Source organism: Peromyscus maniculatus, chromosome 8 (assembly GCF_049852395.1).
Source record: "Peromyscus maniculatus bairdii isolate BWxNUB_F1_BW_parent chromosome 8, HU_Pman_BW_mat_3.1, whole genome shotgun sequence".
Taxonomy (NCBI): domain Eukaryota; kingdom Metazoa; phylum Chordata; class Mammalia; order Rodentia; family Cricetidae; genus Peromyscus; species Peromyscus maniculatus.
In genome coordinates, this window is record NC_134859.1 from 42,470,551 (window position 1) to 42,489,357 (window position 18,807).

The 18,807-nt window shown below is 50.6% G+C and overlaps 1 protein-coding gene across 3 annotated transcripts; it reads left to right on the forward strand.

Annotated features, from left to right (window-relative positions):
* Nucleotides 1–1,962: 1,962 nt before the first annotated feature.
* Sh3bp5l (SH3 binding domain protein 5 like) lies at nucleotides 1,963–16,473 on the forward strand. 3 transcript variants are annotated; one of them, XM_006984913.4, is made up of 7 exons: nucleotides 1,963–2,330; nucleotides 2,799–3,417; nucleotides 9,188–9,250; nucleotides 9,398–9,526; nucleotides 12,771–12,932; nucleotides 14,016–14,189; nucleotides 14,672–16,473. In XM_006984913.4, the coding sequence occupies exons 2-7, from the start codon at nucleotides 3,232–3,234 to the stop codon at nucleotides 15,137–15,139; spliced, it is 1,182 nt and encodes a 393-aa protein (XP_006984975.1). In that variant the 5' UTR covers nucleotides 1,963–2,330; nucleotides 2,799–3,231; the 3' UTR covers nucleotides 15,140–16,473. The 3 variants fall into 3 exon arrangements, with proteins under 3 accessions (XP_006984975.1, XP_006984976.1, XP_042139997.1); XM_006984914.4 differs by having other exon boundaries at nucleotides 1,963–2,320; XM_042284063.2 differs by lacking the exons at nucleotides 1,963–2,330; nucleotides 2,799–3,417 and adding an exon at nucleotides 6,664–8,795.
* Nucleotides 16,474–18,807: the final 2,334 nt, after the last annotated feature.

Below are 18,807 nucleotides of genomic sequence, written 5' to 3' on the forward strand. Positions count from 1 at the left end.
CAGGTTGTCAAGTTTGGCAGAAGGGGCCTTTTAACTGCTGAGCTATCTCCCAGTCCATACCTTTTTACATTTTATTCCTGAAGGTAGGTGTGTGTGTGTGTGTGTGTGTGTGTGTGTGTGTGTGTGTGTGGTGGTAGGGTTGAATCAAGGGTCTCGAGCACGCTAAGCAAATCTCCATCAGCGGATTACATCCCCAACTCTTAAGCTGTCATTTACAAGGTTAGGATGGAAAGAGAGAATTGAGAACTGAAGAACTCTTGGCAGCTTCCATCCAAACTTCTGTACTTCAGAGATAACCAAATCTGCCCAGGCAGTGGTGGCGCACGCCTTTAATCCCAGCACTTTGGAGGCAGAGGCAGATGGATCTCTCTGAGTTCGATGGCAGCTTGGTTGACAGAGTGTCCTAGAGGACATCCAGGGCTACACAGAGAAACACTGGAGAGAGAGAGAGAGAGAGAGAACACACCAAATCCCACCATGGTTCTAGCACCAACAGTCCTGGCCCTAGGATGGCCCAGCCCTTTACATTCCACTGAAGTGCCTGTTTGAGAAAGCTCAATGCTGCCAGGAGAACAAACTGTTCATTTTGGGCAACACCTGGTTGCCAATAACAAGCTCCCAACTTACTTTTCTTAAAGACTTACTAAAAAGGGCCTAGAATTTTGAGTCCTTCTTTTGTCCCCTTATGATAGTGTTTGTATTTCTTACACTTTAGGAGTGTCCTTCTCAAAGAACCAAGGACCATACATATCTTTGCAGTGTAGTTATTAGGAAAGACAGGGCCTCCATCTCCTAGTCTTGGAGACATGTAAAAGATTCTTTGGTCTAACTTTAGACGGGCCTCTGTACACTATCTTGTAAAACCTAGTTTTAATAAAGAACTTTGTGAAGTCAGTTTACCAAGACCACTCCTCTACCTGTCGTTCATGTCAGGCTCCTCCGTACAGACACAAGCCTTCCAGGGTTGTCTTCACCAAGAATCCAGCTAGGCTGGCTTAACCAGTCCCGTTTTACCCTACTTTTTCCTCTCATCAATTTTCCGTCCACTGACCCCAACATCGATCTTTGGCTATACATTTCCCTTTGTTCACACTGGAGGGAGTCCGATCTCTCCCCGCACTGTACTGGCCCCTATATCTCGTTCTACAATCCTTATACAGTCTTCTTTATCGTTCTTTAACAAACCACGGAATACTTTTTAACACGGAGCAGAATCCTAACGTCACTGCCAACTAGAAACACGCTGGCCTTATAGCATCGACAGTGACCAGCTTCGTTAATTCCTTTCACTCCTCTCCGTTCTCCCTCCTCATTCACATTCCCCTTAAAATACCTAAAGACCCTTACACAAATGCAGCTCTCGACTAAACAAAATCTCTTCTTAACCGCTTTACCAAACACGGGCTGTGTTTGACAGAACCCAAAGGGAACTCGGCCCAGGTGCGGGCTTCCTCTCCAGGGAAAAGCTTGTCCCGGCTGACGCAGTCAGGCTAGTGTACCGAGCAAACACCCCGCCTTGCAACCCTTAGCCTCGGTCCTTCTTGCCTAAGTAGCAGGGGCATCCAGACCACCCATTTACGGAGTAGGGAGTGATGCACTGGGCGAAGTTCGAGCCTCCTCGTCCTCCTCCTGAAAGCGAGCAAACTCTGAGATCCTCGACATCCACAGCGCAGCTGGCGTGCAGTGAGGTTCGCTACCTAGCGGGAGCGATGGCGCCGGCTACAGGTATCGGGAGAGGTTCGCTCACTTCCCCTGACCCAGAGCCCGCCGGTTTCACGGAATCGAGAGAAAGCACCTTTGGACAACGACTATTGTTTTCAGTAGCGATCCCCACATCCGAAAGAGCCGAGGCCACCGAAACCGGAAGTCCACAACACCACGTCCAGTTCACGCCTGGAAATGACTGTCCACAGCCACCGTCTCTATGCCGTAAAGCAAGATGGCCGCTCTCTCTTACGACACTACGGCGAGCACTTCCCTAGTCGGGAGGGACTATAGGTCTCCATCACCCGCTGTAGTTTCCCTAGGAATCTATTATTCATGCATTCATTTCACTTAGGCTCGGCGGGGGTGAACTGGAAGCTAGGAAAGGCAACGTTGGACATAGAGCGGCGCCATCTTGTACGGACGCTGGAGCCCAGCCCTCCGGGCGTTGAGCCCGCACAGGGCAAGGCTTGTCAGTGAGGAAGGGAGGGATAGCGTCGTTACGTGATGGCGTATTTCCGTTTCCTCGCCGCCGGGGCGTTTCTGGTTGGACAGTCTTGTTGCGGGGAGGGAGGGGGAAGATTGTTTGCTCCCTAGACGCTCCCCGCACAACAAGGTAAACTGAGGTAAAGCCGGGAAGGGGGATTTTTGCTCTTGGTTTTATATGGGGTGGCTGGGACTCAGACCTTGGGACTGCGGGAGAGTGTGGGGCTGGAGCCCGGGGGCTCAGATGGTCCGCAGGACTGGTGAGGCGAGGTGGAGGGATAGAGGGTGAATGGCTAAGCCGGAGAGGATGGTGGTGGGGGGACCGGCTGGATAGAAAGAGAGTGTGGATGAGAGGGTGGGGGGCTCAGAGGGGCGTCTGGAGAGTGCTGGCTAGGGAGGGGCTGGAGTGACGAACAGGGGCCGGAGCGGAGTCGGACCTCAAGTCCTTGAGGCCGGAGCAAAGAAGTTGAGGTGGGGACCGGTCGGACCGCACAAGTGTGTGCGGAGGGTAGAGTGGTGTCTTGGGGAGACCCCGGACTTGGAGAAGGCTGCTGGCCAAGGTCCTGATGCTGACATCATCTGTAACTTGGCCTTTGTTCCTCCTGCAGCTCCCCAGAGGCTCATCCCTTAGCCTCTGCTCGGACTTAGCCTTCTCTCCTCCATCTGCCACCACGGCCTGGAGGCCCTTGCCTCCCCCCTCCCGAATGGTGCTCCTCTTCGCAGGCCTCGGCCCAGGATCCAGGCCCCCTTTGCTCCTTGATTTGGGGCTGTTGTTGCTGGGGTCTCTTGGTGGACTCCCCGTGGTGGGGTGTGAAGAACTTTTGGACAGACGAGGCTTGAGTTATAGGGACCTCACCAACACGTTGACTCTCAGCCCCTAGCCGAGCGCGAGGCGCCTCCCGTGCCCACTGTTTTTTTCTGCCTTTGAGAAGAGAAACCCTTCTCTTTGACATCCAAAGCCCAGGAAGCCTCAAGCTGGGGCCCTGGTCCCAGCATGCCAGCCCTCTCCTGTGCATAGGGCTCTGCCCTCTTCCAGCCAGCATGGCTGATTTCAAAAAGGCTCCGGGGGGCCGAGAGACGCCACAGGGGGAACTGCGGCCCGAGATGGTAGAGGATGAAGTCCCTAGGAGCCCCGTCGCTGAGGAGCCTGGAGGAGGCGGGAGCAACGGCGGCAGTGAGACCAAATTGTCCCCTAGAGAGGAGGAAGAACTGGACCCGAGGATACAGGTGAGAGGACCCGGTGGGAGGAGGGGAGGGAAGCCCAGATTCCAGACTCCCTGAAGAGCTGTCAGAGGAATGAGACCTTACACCTACTCTCTCTCAGTGGACTGGGAGGGAGAAGGAAATAAGTGTGTCCACAAACCATTGCGGTTTATCGTGACAAGTGCCATGGGAGAGTGGGGACCCTGCCAGGGCGCTTCCGGTATGCTGGATGATGGTACTCTTTAGGGCACAGAACCGTTGTCCTTCTTTCTGAATAAGCGGAGGGGCCGGTCGCCCAGATAGCTTTGCATGTACTGGAGGCAAGAGGAGGTGACTGAGATTGGGAGGCAGTTTTGAGGCTGAGTGGGGAGATCTCTTCACTTTTTCTGCAGTTTAGTTGGTAAGACAGGGAGATGGTTGTGTAAGAGACAGCAGGGACGTGGCTGTGAGGGAGACTGGGATTGTGGGGGAGAGATGGCTGGCTAGGTAAAGCTGAGTTATCTGTAGTGTTTTAGGCTACTGTCTAAGGCGGACTCTATGGGGAAGTTTCTCGGGCAGATCACGGCCAGCATGTGCCCAGGAATGCTATTTGTGTGGGCTGCATCTCTGAAGTTCTGTTGCTTGGAGAAGTGATTGATCTCCTTCTGGAGATAGCCAGAGCATCCTAGAGCTTGAGTTCTTGGGCCTCTCTGTCAACAAACCTTACTGGGTAATGCCAATGAGTTGTGAAGAAAGCAAAGCTGGTCCTGGTGTGTGGGTCTGAGGGTGTGTGTGTGTGTGTGTGTGTGTGTGGTGAGGCTCCTCTTGGGCTAATGGAGCATTGGTGAGCTATTCTTTTCTGGCATGAGTCAGTAATTTATTGCTGCTGTGCTTCTTGGGGCTGAATTGAAAACAACTCAGCTTCTCTTGCTCATTCTGAAGACTTGTCCTCCACTGAGAAAATACATTTAAAAAAATCAGGATAGACATTCAAGCCACTTCAGCCCCATGATCTGTGATTTTTTTAGAAGGTTAACGTCTTTGAGCTTCAATTTCTCTGTAAAGTGAGGGATTTGATTTGTCTGAGTTGCACAGCTCCCATTCACCGTACACAGAAGTCTAGAGTTCTTTTCTCTTACAAATACATTTGCTTGTTTCTGTGTGGTAGCGTTTATAGATGGTTAAGAAGGAGCCCTCTCTGTTCCTTGAGGAGAAGGGCATATAATGCATCTCTTATACCTTCCTGAAATATCCCCTGTTCTGCCCTGGAAAAACCTCCTCTCCTGGCTTCTTCCACCAGCCTCTCGTTCTGTGTACTTTTCTGGGACCCATGTAGGCAAAGGCAGTAGAATGAAGAGACGCACTTGTGCTGCACTGCCCAGGAGGTGCCACCAGAGTCCCTGTGTAAATAGAGTCAGATAAAATACAAACTGAAGTTCTGTGCTGTAGTCATGGCGCTGATGGGAAATTTCTGCTGTCACCGTTCTGACTGATGAGCTCTGGAGTGTTGGGATGCCCTGAGGATGCACAAGGTCTACTTTGCCTCCGGTGAGCTTGTACTGTGGTACTAGAGGGGCAAACTAGACCCTTGTTTCTCTTGCTAAGCTGTGTGAGCTGCATGCTTGGTAGATTGTGGTAGGCTGCACGGGGAGGGAAGGTCTTCCCTTCTGCCTCGTTTAATGGCACAGGCACAGATAGGTCAGCTCTTCAGTCTCACCAGGGGTTCAGAGTTCGCCGTATGGAAAAAGCAGCCTGATGTGAGGAATACCACACTTTTGAGGTGGAGGCCACAACATTCTGCCCTTCTGTATTTGCATTCTTCTGGGTGCTGAGGAGGTGAGACAGTGTGTGTTCGGAGTTTGTTTTAGTGTTGATGGTGGTCTGTATCACATGCCTTGGAAATGTGCTTCAGCTCTTTCAGGGAGTGTCTGTTTTTCTAGAGTCTCAACGCATTTAATGTGTCTCCATTAACAGATCCATCAAAATCCACTAGGGAGTTTTAAAAAACATTTCATTTACTCTGCTGAATAGGATAAGATGTGAAATTAAAGCACACCCAGGGCTGAGTCCAATAGGCAAGGGGTGGCCCAGAGGCAGGCCTCTGATCTGTTCTGGAATTTTTAAAATTTCTTGGAAATGCCTATCCCCGGGTGAGGCTCTCTAATGTGGGGCTGTTTTTCCATGATTGACAGGCAGGTAGCTCATGTGTATCATCTGGTGGTATGTCTCTGGAAGTAGACTGGAGGGAGACTAGCCTGTACCTGCCTGTAGTATGTGTTTACCTCTTCAGAAAAGGCTGTCTCCATCAAGGTTTCATTGGATCATTGGAGTTCCTCATGTCCTCCAGCTTTTGGAAAGAGGGTCTTAGTGGACAGATGTGGGTTGGTGCTAGTATGGGCCTGGCCTCCACTCTGGTTTTCTCTGTCTCTTTTATTATTTTTATTTATTTATTTATTTATTTATTTATTTATTTATTTATTTATTTATTATTTTTCTTTTTATGAGATAGGGTTTCATGTAATCTAGGATGGTCTTGAACTCACTATATAGCTCATGCTGACTTTGAAGTCCTGATCCTTTTGCCTCTGTATCCTGAGTGCTGGGATTATAGGTATGTGCCGCCATGTTTGGCTCTACTTCCTTTTCGATGGATACTTTTTTTTTTTTAAGATATGTGGACACATTTGCTTTACTCCCAATTCTTCAGGGTGACTTTGCAACCCCGTGTCCTCATCTTCAAGTGTTGTTGGTTTAACTCTCAAAGTACAGTCATCATCACCCTGGCCCTGTTTACTCATCATCAGCCTGGGCCTTTGGTGGTTTGCGGAAGAGGACCAGGAGCATCCAAGGGTGGAGCAGAAGCATTTGTAGTCAAGCACCCATGCTTTGACTCAGTGGCCTGGCATTCTGGGAATGCACCCAGAGTGCCCCAAGAAGGTCATCCTCCTGCTGGCTGCTGGCTGCTGGCTTTCTGACAGATGATGCATGCTGACTCAGACCCTGTCCTCCCTGAATTCCATTTTCGCTGAGTGCCGGGAGTTCCTGGTGGAACAGGCCAAATGGAATGTGTTGCTGACTGTCCACAACAGCACTTAGCACTTTGGGTGCTCAGCGGCTTCCCACTGTGCTTTGCCATGATGCTTCAGCTTGACTATTTCTCCCTGCTTACCACAGCCGTCTGTCTGTGGGGAGCTTCTCTTTGTTCTGTTTGTGAGCACTAGTTAGACCTATCAGCAGGCTTTTTCTTTTCTTTCTTTCCTTTCTTTTGGGGGTGGGGTGGGGTGGGGTTTGAGACAGGGTTTGTCTATGTAGCCCTGGCTGTCTTAGAACTTGCTCTGTGGACCAGGCTAGCCTTGAACTTTTAAGACAGGCTTTACCCTATAGTTCAGGCTGACTTTGAACTTAGGATCTCTTGGCCTCAGCTTTCCAAGTGTTGGGTTACGGATGGGTGCCAGTGCAGTTGGCAGCAGGTATTTAACTTTTTTCTTTTTAATTGCAAGGGGTGCCATTGATTTGCTAGTTCCTATATTTGAGCTCACAGATACCTGTCTGCCTCTGCCTTCCAAATGCTGGGATTAAAAGCACAAGCCACCATGCCCAGCCCTGTTTTTCTTCTTAAAGGTGATGTTGTTAGCTGAGTGTGGTGGTGGACATTTTTAATCTCAGCATTAGGGATCCTGAGCCAGGAGGATCAAGAGTTTTAAAAAATAGCTTTTGGAAAATGAACCATTCCATGTGAGTTCACAGCATTGTTCTGTGAGTGGCTCTGTCAAGGACAGTCAGCTAGATTCATGGCTCTTTGGAGGTGGGCTGTGCACAGTTTCATGTCCTTGTTCCTAGTTCCACTGTAGGTCTCTGCATTGTGTTATTCTTTTTATTTCAGTGGATGTATGAGAGCAATTCCCTGTACTTTTAGTTTTTCAGTATTCTTTCAAAGTGTGCACGTGTGTGTCTGTATTATAGAAATAAGTGAGCTTTTTCATTCCAGCCCAACCCCCCTCCCTGGGTTTCTGGAAGGGCCAAATGAGGTGAATGGTAGCCGACATCACATCTGTGCAGATGGGGCAAGATGGTGGGGTTGCTGTCTAGTGCCTGTCATGGATAGGCAGCAGGCAGACTGCATGGGCTGGTGGAGTCAGAGCCTGGAGCTGATCACCTGCCCTGTAGAACCTGTAGCTAAGTACCCGTCATTTCCAGATGTAGAGTCCTTGGCACAGCCCAGCACTCTAGGGAGTAGCTTCAGATCACCAGGATCTGGGATTAGATGTGTTTTCTTAGGCAAGGGAGAATGATTTGTGGCCAGCACTTTCCCAGCTCCCTACCACATCACTGAAAGATCTAGGGTGATTTCATGCTTTTCTCTTGGGCCCAGGGACCAGTGAGACATTCAAACTACTAGATCTAGTGATTTTTCCCTGAGATTCCTCCTTGCCACTACAAGATCATTGTACTGGGGGCTTCTGAGATGACTTAGTGGTTAAGAGCATGTACTGCTTATACAGGGACCTGAATTAAGTTCCCAGCACCCATGTTGGGTGGCTCATAACCGCCTGTAACTCCAGGGGAATTTGATGCCTCGGGCCTCTGCAGACATCTGCACTCACATGCATACCCCTTCCCCTATACTCATAATTTTAAAAAAACATATAAGAAAAGTTGTACTGTATTGGATGGGATCCGGTCAAAAAAACCTTAGAACCCTTGGGTCTTGCTCATCCAACAAGCCCCGTGTTTCTGTGTCCTGCATTTCCTTGGGGTCTTTTCCTCTTCTTCCACTGTAACACAGCAAATAGCTTTTACTTGTTTCTGTGGTCCCTCCAAGCTTCCCTTCCATTGCTCAGACCTGCCATCTTACGTCATAGACTGAGTGGCCCCAGGCTCTGGGGACTCGCTTTGCCGTTGGGCCTCTATTTTCTGCTCTTCCTATGGCACCCCATCTCACTGGTCTTTCTTCCTGCCTCTCAGCTTGTCTCCCTGGAGCACTTGCTCTCCTTTGCCTTCTTGCTGGGAAGAGGTGCCTCAGGCGTCTTGCCCTGGGCTGCCTTCTGCTCAGGTGGGTGTGCCTGCTGCCTAGGGGGCACCTGTGACCGTTCCCACACAGGTTTACTGTTGCCAAGAGCCTTTTGCTCACTACTGTGAGTCACCACCTCTGTGTGCGCTGTGTTCTACATTCTTTTTAAAGATTTGTTTATTTTGTGTGTGTGTTTTGCCTGCATATATGTATGTGGACCATGTTCATGCAATGCCCTTGGAGGCCAGAAGAGGACACTGGATCCCCTGGAGCTGGAATTGCAGATGGTTGTGCACTACCGTGTGGGTGCTGGGAACTGAACCTGGTACCTCTGCAAGAGCAACAAGTAGTCTTAAACCCTGAGCCGTCTCTCCGGGCCCTGTGTTCCGCATTTTTCTCAAAGTACTGAGCAGTAAGTATGCAGTAAGCATGTGCTGAGTGGCCCTCCTGGCCCAGGGAGGAGAATCCTTCATCTCCATCAAGAGGAAGTGGTGCATTCTGGTGACCAGTGAGGCTCACTGCCACCTGCTCTGTGTGTGGTAGCACTGCATTCTCTGCACTGGGTTCCTCATCCTTGCAATGGGGGTCTGACTACTCAGTTAAGTGGAACTGTGAAGGTTTCATGAGACTGTCCTCTGTCCTGGACAGGTGCTGTCGGAACGGTCCCTCCTGCATTTCTTAGCCCTTTTCCAAGTGACTCACTTCACACCCAGTCTGCTGGGACTTTCTCTGTTTTTCCTCCTGCCTAGTGTAGTTCACTTGACGCTACTTGCATCTGTTCTAACCTGTACCCTTCTTTGGCAGGAGGAGCTGGAGCATCTGAACCAGGCTAGTGAGGAGATCAACCAGGTGGAGCTACAGCTAGACGTGAGTGCCTCATTCCTCACGCCCTTGGGCCGGTGTCTGGAGAGGTCTCTATCTGTTTCCCTGGATCGAGACGGTAGTAGAGGAGCGGGTGTGTCTGAGAAATGAGGTTCTGAGACCTATATGCCTGCTTTCTATCTTCCCGTCCAGGAGGCCAGGACCACTTATCGGAGGATCCTGCAGGAGTCTGCAAGAAAGCTTAACACACAGGGCTCTCACTTGGGGAGCTGTATTGAGAAGGCCCGGCCCTACTATGAGGCGCGACGGCTGGCGAAGGAGGTGTGCCCGTGTTTCTGTTACTGTTACAAATACTATAAGACCTCAGAGGAGGAGAGGGTTTATGTGACTTCCGGTCACAGTCATCATTGATGGAAGTCAGGGCAGCAACCCAAGCAAGAACTGGGACAGAACCATGAGGAACCCTGCTTGCCGGCTCACTTGAAGGCTTATACTCAGCTAGCTTTCTTATATAGTCCAGGACCACCTGCTCAGAGAATGTACCACCCGTAGTGGGCTGGGCCTTTTTACATCCATTAACAACCAAGATAATGCCGTATAGACATGCCCACAGGCCAATCTGATCTGGGCAATTCCTCAGCTGAGATTCCCTTTTCAGGTGACTCTAGGCTGTGTCTAGTTGACGTAACTAAGTGATAGGGCAGTTTGAGCTACCATCAGGGAGGGCTTCCTGCAGGGTCTGTCTCTGGACTCTTCAGTCTCTGTTTGGAATGGAGAATAAAGCACCATGCTTAAGGACATGGCGTGCTCTGAATAGCCTGTGAGTTGAGGAGGTTCTTACAGTTGTAGGGAATGGGTTCACGGGGCCAGTGAGATGGCTAAAGGCACCTCCTGCCAAGCCTGATGCCCTGAGTTCTCGCCGGGATCCACATGGTGAAAGGCGAGAACCGACTCCTGTGTGTTGTCCTCTGACCTCCACATGCATGGTGTGCATCTGTGCTGACACACACACATACATGCACATATAAATACATAAAACGTAAGAAAATGGGCTCGTGGTCAAGGAATGGTTGTGTGGAGGCACTGGGTCTTGTCCAGAAAACTGTGTTCAGTCTCACCAATGGCTTCATTCTTTCTATCCTTCCCTCTCCCTTCTCTTCTCTTCCTCTTCACTCCCCTCCCCTGCTCTCCTCTCCCTTCTCCGTTTCCTTGGGCTGGGATCAAACCCAGGGTCTTGGAAATATCAGACAAAGAACACCCACCAGTCCACCTGCTGGTGTTTAGATGTCTTCTGTGTTGAAGTAGTTAGGATTCAGGGTGTAGTTAGGATATCCACTCTGACATCCTACTGTTTTTCTTTGTTTCTCTCTGTCTCGTCCTTCCCTCCCCTCCCCCTCCTCTCCCCTCCCTCTCTTCTCCTCTCCCCTTCTACTCCCCTCCCCTCCCCTCCCTCCCTCCCTCCCTCCCTCCCTCCCTCCCTCCCTCCCTCCCTCCCTCCCTCCCTCCCTTCCTTCCTTCCTTCCTTCCTTCCTTCCTTCCTTCCTTTGAAACAGGGTGTCTCTGTGTACCTCTGGCTGTCCTGGAATTCTCTGTGTAGACCAGACTGGTCTTAAACTCAGAGAGATTTACTTGCCTCTGCCTCCTGAGTGTTGGGATTAAAAGTGTGGGCCACCACACCTGGCTCAGTAATTCTACTTTTTTTTGTCATTTATTATATTAATATTTATTATTATTAATGGGAATAGATCTTTGTTTATCATAAAATATGTGACCAATATGGTATCTGCACTATATTATCCACTTAGGTATATATTATCACCATACTGTTGTCAGTAATTCAAATTTCATTACCACATTTTATCCAACCTACTCATTTTACACTTAGATTTTGCATATGAGAGCCACTTAGTAACTTGCATTTTTTCAGAGTTTTGTTTTTGAACCAAATTTAAATTTGAGAACACAAGAGAGCTTCTAATTATGTGTGAATTAAACAAAATATAGAAATAGTAGCAAGGGGGAAAGCCGATGTTCTCCTTCTACTCCTCTCAGCCTATTTTCTGCCCTCCAGATAGTTCTTAAATTTGCATATATGATAGATTTAGCAATATAAAATGATAATTAACATTCATTTGAAAACAAACACACGAACAAACTCTGCTCAGAAATTTTTACAATTATTTCTTCTTGACTTTGTACAACGTTATTGACACTGCCAAATTTGGTAAGTTGTCTTTTTACAATAATACTATTTATAAATCTCCTTTAGTCTACAACCTAGAGCAAAATGTTTGACTTGGTAATTTATGCCATTCACTTTGTGAAATGTGCAATCTACTCCTGTTTTTAGAGAAGTGCAGGAGATCGATGGGGTTGTATGAGAAGTCTGATTTTTGTTTGTTTGTTTGTTTGTTTGAGACAGGGTTTTTCTGTGTAGCTTTGGAGCCTGTCCTGGAACTCACTCTGTAGCCCAGGCTGGCCTCAAACTCAGAGATCTGCCTGCCTCTGCCTCCCTAGTGTGGGGACTAAAGGCGTGCGCCACCACCGCCTGGTGTGAGAAGTCTGATTTTTTTAAGTATATACGTGCAGCATTTGAAGAACTGAAATCCTTGAACTGGCTCCTGGACTCATGTGGCTGCTTCACCCTGTTTGTGCCCAGTGTGTGCCATTCCAGCTCTAACAGCCAGTTAGTTGCTATGATCTGTGTTTCTTTGTGTGCTATAAGCAACTAAACATGCCTTCTTCCCTTTACTATTACTTCTGATGTATGCTTTTTTTTGTTTTAAAAACTACTTTGTTGTATATTTTACAAAAATGCAGTCATATAGTATGTGCTGTCTTTGTTCCTTCATCTTATCTGTGTCACTGTGTTGTGACATAATACCAAAGCTGTGGACAGCACCTTCTGGGGATGAAGTGCTTTGTGGGGCTGAAGAAATGGCTCGGTTCTTAAGAAGTGTGTTGCTGCTGCTGCACCACACCCTAGCCTGTGTCACACATTATTTATACGCTCAATAGCTATTGTCTTTCTGGTTTTGGTTTTGAGACAGGATCTCTCCATGTAGTCCTGGCTGTCCTGGAGCTTATTATGTAGCCCAGGCTGGCCTCAATCTTGATCTCACAGAGATCTGCCTGCCTCTGTCTTCTGAGTGCTAGGAGTAAAGGGGTGAGTGACCATGGCCTATGAGAGCCACGGCCAGCTGTGCTGTTTCCATTCGTAAGACATGCTCTTTTAGTCCGTTTCTTGTAAACCTGGAAGCTTGGGTTTGCTTCCAGGTCTTTGCTTGGCTAGTATTGGGTGAATATCCCTTATCTTAATTTTGAATAGAGGATGTATCAGATGTTAAACTGGTAACAGATGCTTTGTTTGATCTTAGCCAGTGAGGTGAGAAGCAGTCTTTATCTTAATTTGGGGCTAAGAAGTATTTTAGTTTTTTTTTTCCAGATTTTGGAATATGTGCCTATATATAATGACATACCTTGGAGATGGCAATCAAACTATACATATAACCTGATATATGCTTTTTTTTTTTTTTTTTTTTTTGACATGGCCGTGTCCCCACAGGCCCAGCAGGAGACCCAGAAGGCAGCATTGCGCTATGAGCGGGCTGTGAGCATGCACAACGCGGCGCGGGAGATGGTCTTTGTGGCTGAGCAGGGGGTCATGGCTGACAAAAATCGACTGGACCCTACATGGCAGGAGATGCTCAACCATGCTACCTGTAAGGTGAGGGGCTGCTGGGAGGTCCCCTTCTTGCTCCCCTCCTCACGCCTTCCTCTCACTTTCCCACTCCAGCCTTCCCTCAGCTTTGGTTTCATTTAGGGCGGAACCTGTCCTACCTCTGCCATGCTTAGCCTCCAGTGCTTCCATGATAACATTTCTCTTTAGAATGCCTTCTCTGCTCTCCTGTTTCCTCTGGGTGTGGCTGATCCATGAGCTGCTTCCAGGCAGTGGCTCTGGATTTAGAACTTACATGTTAGGTTCAGCCTTGTGACTCCCTGTTCCTGTTTCCAGGAAGTTTCCCTTCACTGGTCTTATGCTCTACCAATGTATCTTGGAGATTTATTTGTGTACCATTTCCAGGCTCCTAAAGTAGACTGGGGATGGGGGCACCCTGGCATGGGCTCATTCTGCCTCCTGCAGCTTGTTCATGGCATGTATCAGCTCCTGGGTAGTGACTGGGTCTTCCAGTTTTTGGAATGCATAGAGAAGGCACTTTGTCCAGTTGTGGGCCTCATGAGTGAGTGTAGGTGTGTTGGGTAGCCGTAGCGATGGGAGCACCTATGAGGTTGGCTGGTTCTAGGAGACAAGATAGCTGAAGCCTTCACCTGCCTCCTGGTTACACGCTGTTCTGGGCTACACACAGGTAGGGAGGGTGGAAACTAGGGAACCCAACATGCCTCTGGCTTTCCACAGGCAGTGCCTCAGGATTGTTTGGCTGCATAATTGCAGTGTGCTTGAGGGTGTTCGGCCACGTTTAGGGAACGAGCTGGCTGTAGCACCCACCCATGGTGTCAGCCAAGCTGAGTGGAGGTCATATAGATGATGACAGGCAAAGACAGTAGGGGAGAAGTGTTTACAGAGGTATGGGCTTGAGAGCTGTGTCCAAAAGAGATGGTAAGAAGCTCTAGCTGTCCCTGAACCCCTATCCGTCTCAATTTGTAGACAGCGGGGGTGGGGGAGCAGTTTGCAGGCATCTCTGTCCAGGTGCCCCCAGGTCAATGTGCATGTATTGGCAGCCTAGGGCTGATCCCAGGGATGTATGTGTGCCAGCTCATTGATGGGTGTCCCCATCCCAACCTGGGCTAGGTAAACGAGGCAGAGGAAGAGCGTCTTCGAGGTGAACGGGAACATCAGCGTGTGACTCGGCTATGCCAGCAGGCTGAGGCCCGGGTCCAGGCCCTGCAGAAGACCCTCCGACGGGCCATTGGCAAGAGCCGCCCCTACTTTGAGCTCAAGGCCCAGTTCAGCCAAATCCTGGAGGTAGCCAAGTGGGGAGAATGGGCAGGGGGAGGGAGTGCGGTGTGCTTCTTTGGTCAGTGCTGGGGACGGATGGGGGTCAAACCTTGCCAGACCAACCAATACTCTAGCATGTGCTCAAAATGACCCTGCAGGAGTGGGAGGCCGGGGCGAGCGGTTTGTGCTGGTAGAGAACACTGATCAAGAGGCACAGGTAAATGAGGAAAGTAAGAACTGATGGAAGCTGGGGACGGGGGGCAAACCACCCAGATGGAGAGGAAGAATGGAGAGGAAGGGAGGGGAAGAGCCAGTGGGGTGAAGCCCTGGGAGAAAGGCTGGGTGAAGCTCAGGTCAAGAGGGGCATTCAGAGGGTGTAGTCGGGCTGGAGAAAGCGTTGCTGTTCAGAGGTGCTGAGGCCATTGGGGCCAGGATAGGAGGTCTGACCTTAGGGAAGAGTGCTGAGTGGGATCAGAAGCCATCTTACAGGTCACTTGTCCCCTCCACAGGAGCACAAGGCCAAGGTGACAGAGCTGGAGCAGCAGGTGGCACAGGCCAAGACCCGCTACTCGGTGGCCCTACGTAACCTGGAACAGATCAGCGAGCAGATTCACGCCCGGCGCCGGGGCTTGCCTCCTCACCCCCTGGGCCCACGGCGGTCCTCCCCTGTGGGGGCTGAAGCTGGGCTGGAGAGCATTGAGGATGGGGACAGTGGGATTGAAGGGGCAGAGGGCGGGGGCCTGGAGGAGGGCAGCAGCCTTGGGCCTGGTCCAGGCCCAGATACAGACACGCTCAGCCTGCTAAGCCTGCGCACCGTGGCCTCTGACCTGCAGAAGTGTGACTCAGTGGAGCACCTGCGTGGCCTCTCAGACCATGCCAGTCTAGATGGCCAGGAGCTGGGACCCCAGAGCCGGGGACGCCGGGGAAGTGACGGTGGAGTCCGAGGGGGCCGGCACCAGCGCAGTGTCAGCCTGTAGCTTTGTGGCCAGTGTGCTGGCTTGACTTCTACTCTGGGCAATCGGGGCCCCACAGGCCTTTTTCTCCTCGAGTCCTGTCTGCCCCAGAGCTGGTCTGCAGCCTTCCCTGGGCAAGGTCAGCCGTGTCTCAGTCCTGTCTCCCTAGCTTTCTCACTGTTCCTTCTCTCAGGAGGCAGCTCTCTCTTTGCCTTACCCACCCAGAAGGCTTGCGCTCTGGCCCGGCTCCTCTTCCCTCCTGGCACCTGAGTCTCTGTGATCTCCTCTTCTGACCCGACTTCTATCTGTCCGGCTTTTCCCCTCAGGGAACTTGGTCTAGAAGATACAGGAAGGTCACGGGAGAACACGTGTCCTGCCCAAGTGGTTGGACAGGCCCTCACCTGTTGGTTCCTGGCTCTGTCTGCCCAGAAGGCAGCTCCCCAGGGTGCCCTAGATATGCTGCTGAGTCCCGGCAGCCTGTGCTCTTGTCCTGTCCCAGCCTGCCTGTGAGCAGTGTGTAAATGTCCACGTGCCTCTGGAAGACACCACCTTCTGTCAATGCACTCCTTGTGACCTTAGCGGCTATGCTGTGTGTCTGTAATTGAGTGTCAGGTCAGGGAGCCAAACCCTGTTATCAACGCAGCGATTAGGACCAACTCCAAATGGCCCCTGTCTGTGTGGTTTGTCTCCAGTTGGGCTGGGCCCTTCTCGTTGCCAAGGTGCTAGTAGGCCCCCCGATGGGGTCTATGCTGGAGGGTAGAGATGTGAGAGTCTCAAGGCTGAGACCTTGCCACCCCCACCGCTCCCTCATGTGTGGCTCCGGGCTTGCTTTTTCTTGGTGGAGGTTGAACTGGAGCTTGGCACCCTCCTGCAGGGTGGCATCAGGGAATTTGGTGCTCACTCGCTCTCTGTCGCTCTTCCTCACACCAGATAGAACCTACTCCAGGAACCTTTGGGGAGCGCGCTAAGCGTGGCTGCAAAGCCTCCCTTCTTGTGTGGGAGGAGTTGATCTGAAGTGAGGGGTCCCAGCCTCAGAGAGCGGCTCTGGGTGCTGGTGCTCCTGGCTTGTGTGAAGGGAAACCACACCAGATCTGGGGGCCTGGGAAGAGCTGACCTCCTGCCCCACCAGGAGGACGGGGAGAGTGCTTGCCCGGGGCTGGGAGAAGAGCGCCCACGCCTGGAATGGGCTCTCCCCGGTTTCAGGTTTGAGGATGGTCACAATGAGAACCTGCGGGGTTTGAGGTGGCTGTTGAGGAAGAGCAGAGATGAGGACGTGAGTGCGCGAGGACACGTGCTGGTGTGTGTGGGAAAGGGTCAGTCCTGGTTTTATTTAAATAAAATAGTTTATGTAACCGTGATGATCACCGTCTGTTGAAGGAGAAGTGAGGGTGACATGGAGGGAGGGCTCTTGAGGCCAGTCAAGAAGTCAAGGTTGTACACACCGCCGGAGAAGAGGGAAGCAGGTGCCAGCTTGGGGTGGTCACACACAGGCTGGGTGGACAAGGCTCGGGGGCCAGTGCCCGGAAGGCTGTGTTGTGCAGTGGTGAGTGCCGGGGGTGGGCTTGCTGCAGAGGGCCTGCAGGGTTGGAGTGGCCAGCGTTGGGGCTAAGACGCTAGAGGGCTGGCCTGGCACATAGTATCCTGGCTGTGTCTGCACATAAGCGTTAAGGGAGGGGGGATCAAAGTAGGGACACTTGATTATTATTTTTTTTTTTTTTTTTTTTTTTTTTGATTTTTCGAGACAGGGTTTCTCTGTGTAGCTTTGCGCCTTTCCTGGAACTCACTTGGTAGCCCAGGCTGGCCTCGAACTCACAGAGATCCGCCTGGCTCTGCCTCCCGAGTGCTGGGATTAAAGGCGTGCGCCACCACCGCCCGGCTGACACTTGATTATTAAATGTGGCATGGCACTGGATCTTGAGTTTCCAGTAGACAGTGGTTCCTGTCCACTGTGATATCATGACACATTCACACAGATAGTGACTCCTGAGTTGGAGCATGCCTGGTTATAGGTGGGAGAGGTCTGAGTGTACTTACACAAGGATGGCAGACCTTACACAAGGATGAAACACCCAGGAAGTCGGGTCCACAAGGAGCCTCGGAGGTGAAGATGGGGCTGGAGCTGAGCCTGGCCACTCCCCAGTGCCTTGTGACAGATGTTGCCCACATTTGCAGTCCTGTCATTCAGGAGAAGGAAGGAGAATCAGAAGTTCAAAGTCACCTTCAGCTACATAGTAAGTTTGAGGCCAGCCTATGCTACATGAGACCCTGTCTCAAAAACAAAGCTATGATCAAAAGGTTTTGGTCTCAATTACAGCTGGGGCATGCTAGTCTTTAGAGCTGGATTGAGGTGATGGGTCAGCCCAGGAGAGAAAGAATTGCCAGTGTGGCGGGGTTTTAGATGGCGGGGAAGGGCAGGGTGGAGGCCAGAGGTGAGAGGTACAAGCAGAACAGTGATCCTGTGGACACTGGATACCCAGGGCCATTGGGAGCCAGCACAACTGAGCATTCACGGTACTTTTTTTTTTTTTTTTGCGGAGCTGAGGACCGAACCCAGGGCCTTGTGCTTGCTAGGCAAGCGCTCTACCACTGAGCTAAATCCCCAACCCTTCACGGTACTTTTTGACAAGCACTGTTCAGGCCTTCCTCTGAGGCCACCTTCCCTGGTCTGTCAGGAGTACTGTGAGTGCATGGCTTGCATCTTTGGGTTGACAGACTTAAAAATTGGTTGTCTACATTCAAGTGTGGCATGGGATGTTCTGCTGGATATAGCGAAATAGTTACAGTTAAGCTTAGTGGAGTGTTTGTATGGTTATATTCTCTTTTATGTTTAAAAAAAAAAAAACAGAACACCTAAAACAACTCTCAGCAAACTTAGTATAATTATAGTTCTCAGGAGTGAGCTTTTGAAGTGCTGGCCAGTCCCTGGGGACAGGCAGGGTCCTTAAGTCTCCTGGTGCATTGGAGCCTCAGAGGAGAATGCTTGGATTGTTTCCATGCAGTTTGTCCTTGGCTTAGTCACATGCCAGACAAGGTAAGTGAGCAGAAACCAGGAAGGTCAGAAAATGGTGTTTCCTACAAATGAAAAGACCAGCCTCTTCTGGGGTGCTCCCCCACAGCAAGCCTCCATAACAGCGTGCTCTCACTTTGCTAACAACGGTGATTTTTACTTAACCAGTTTATTTCTGACCAGGCACACACGCCCATTTGTGAGGTCCCCTCATTTCCACACTGTCATACCACATGTTCCCCGGGGGGAGGGGGGGAGTTCTATACGGCGTCTTCTCTGTTGAAGGGCTGGGGCTTCGGTCTCCCCTGTGCTCAGCACACACCTTGTTCCTGGTAATCTGTGAAGGTGTTTTTGCTGTATGTCCCTCCTGCAGCCCAGACCTGCAGCAGCCGACTTGATCTTTACAGTGGTTACTAGATCAATACTGAGCGGTACAAAGCCCCAGAGTCAAATCTTCAGTCTTTTGGGGAAATCTCAAAATTTTATCACAGTGCAGCTGTGGATAGCATGGATGCTACAGTGACTATTAGCCATGACTCTTGTTGAGTCTCTGCAGCTTCAGATGTTTAAATCCAGGCACCTGCCCTTGTGCATGACAAGAAAACGTTATAGAGGGATTGCATTGTCTTCTCTCGTGTGTAGTGGACAGCTTAACAACTGTAACTCGGAGCAGGAGGCCGCTTCT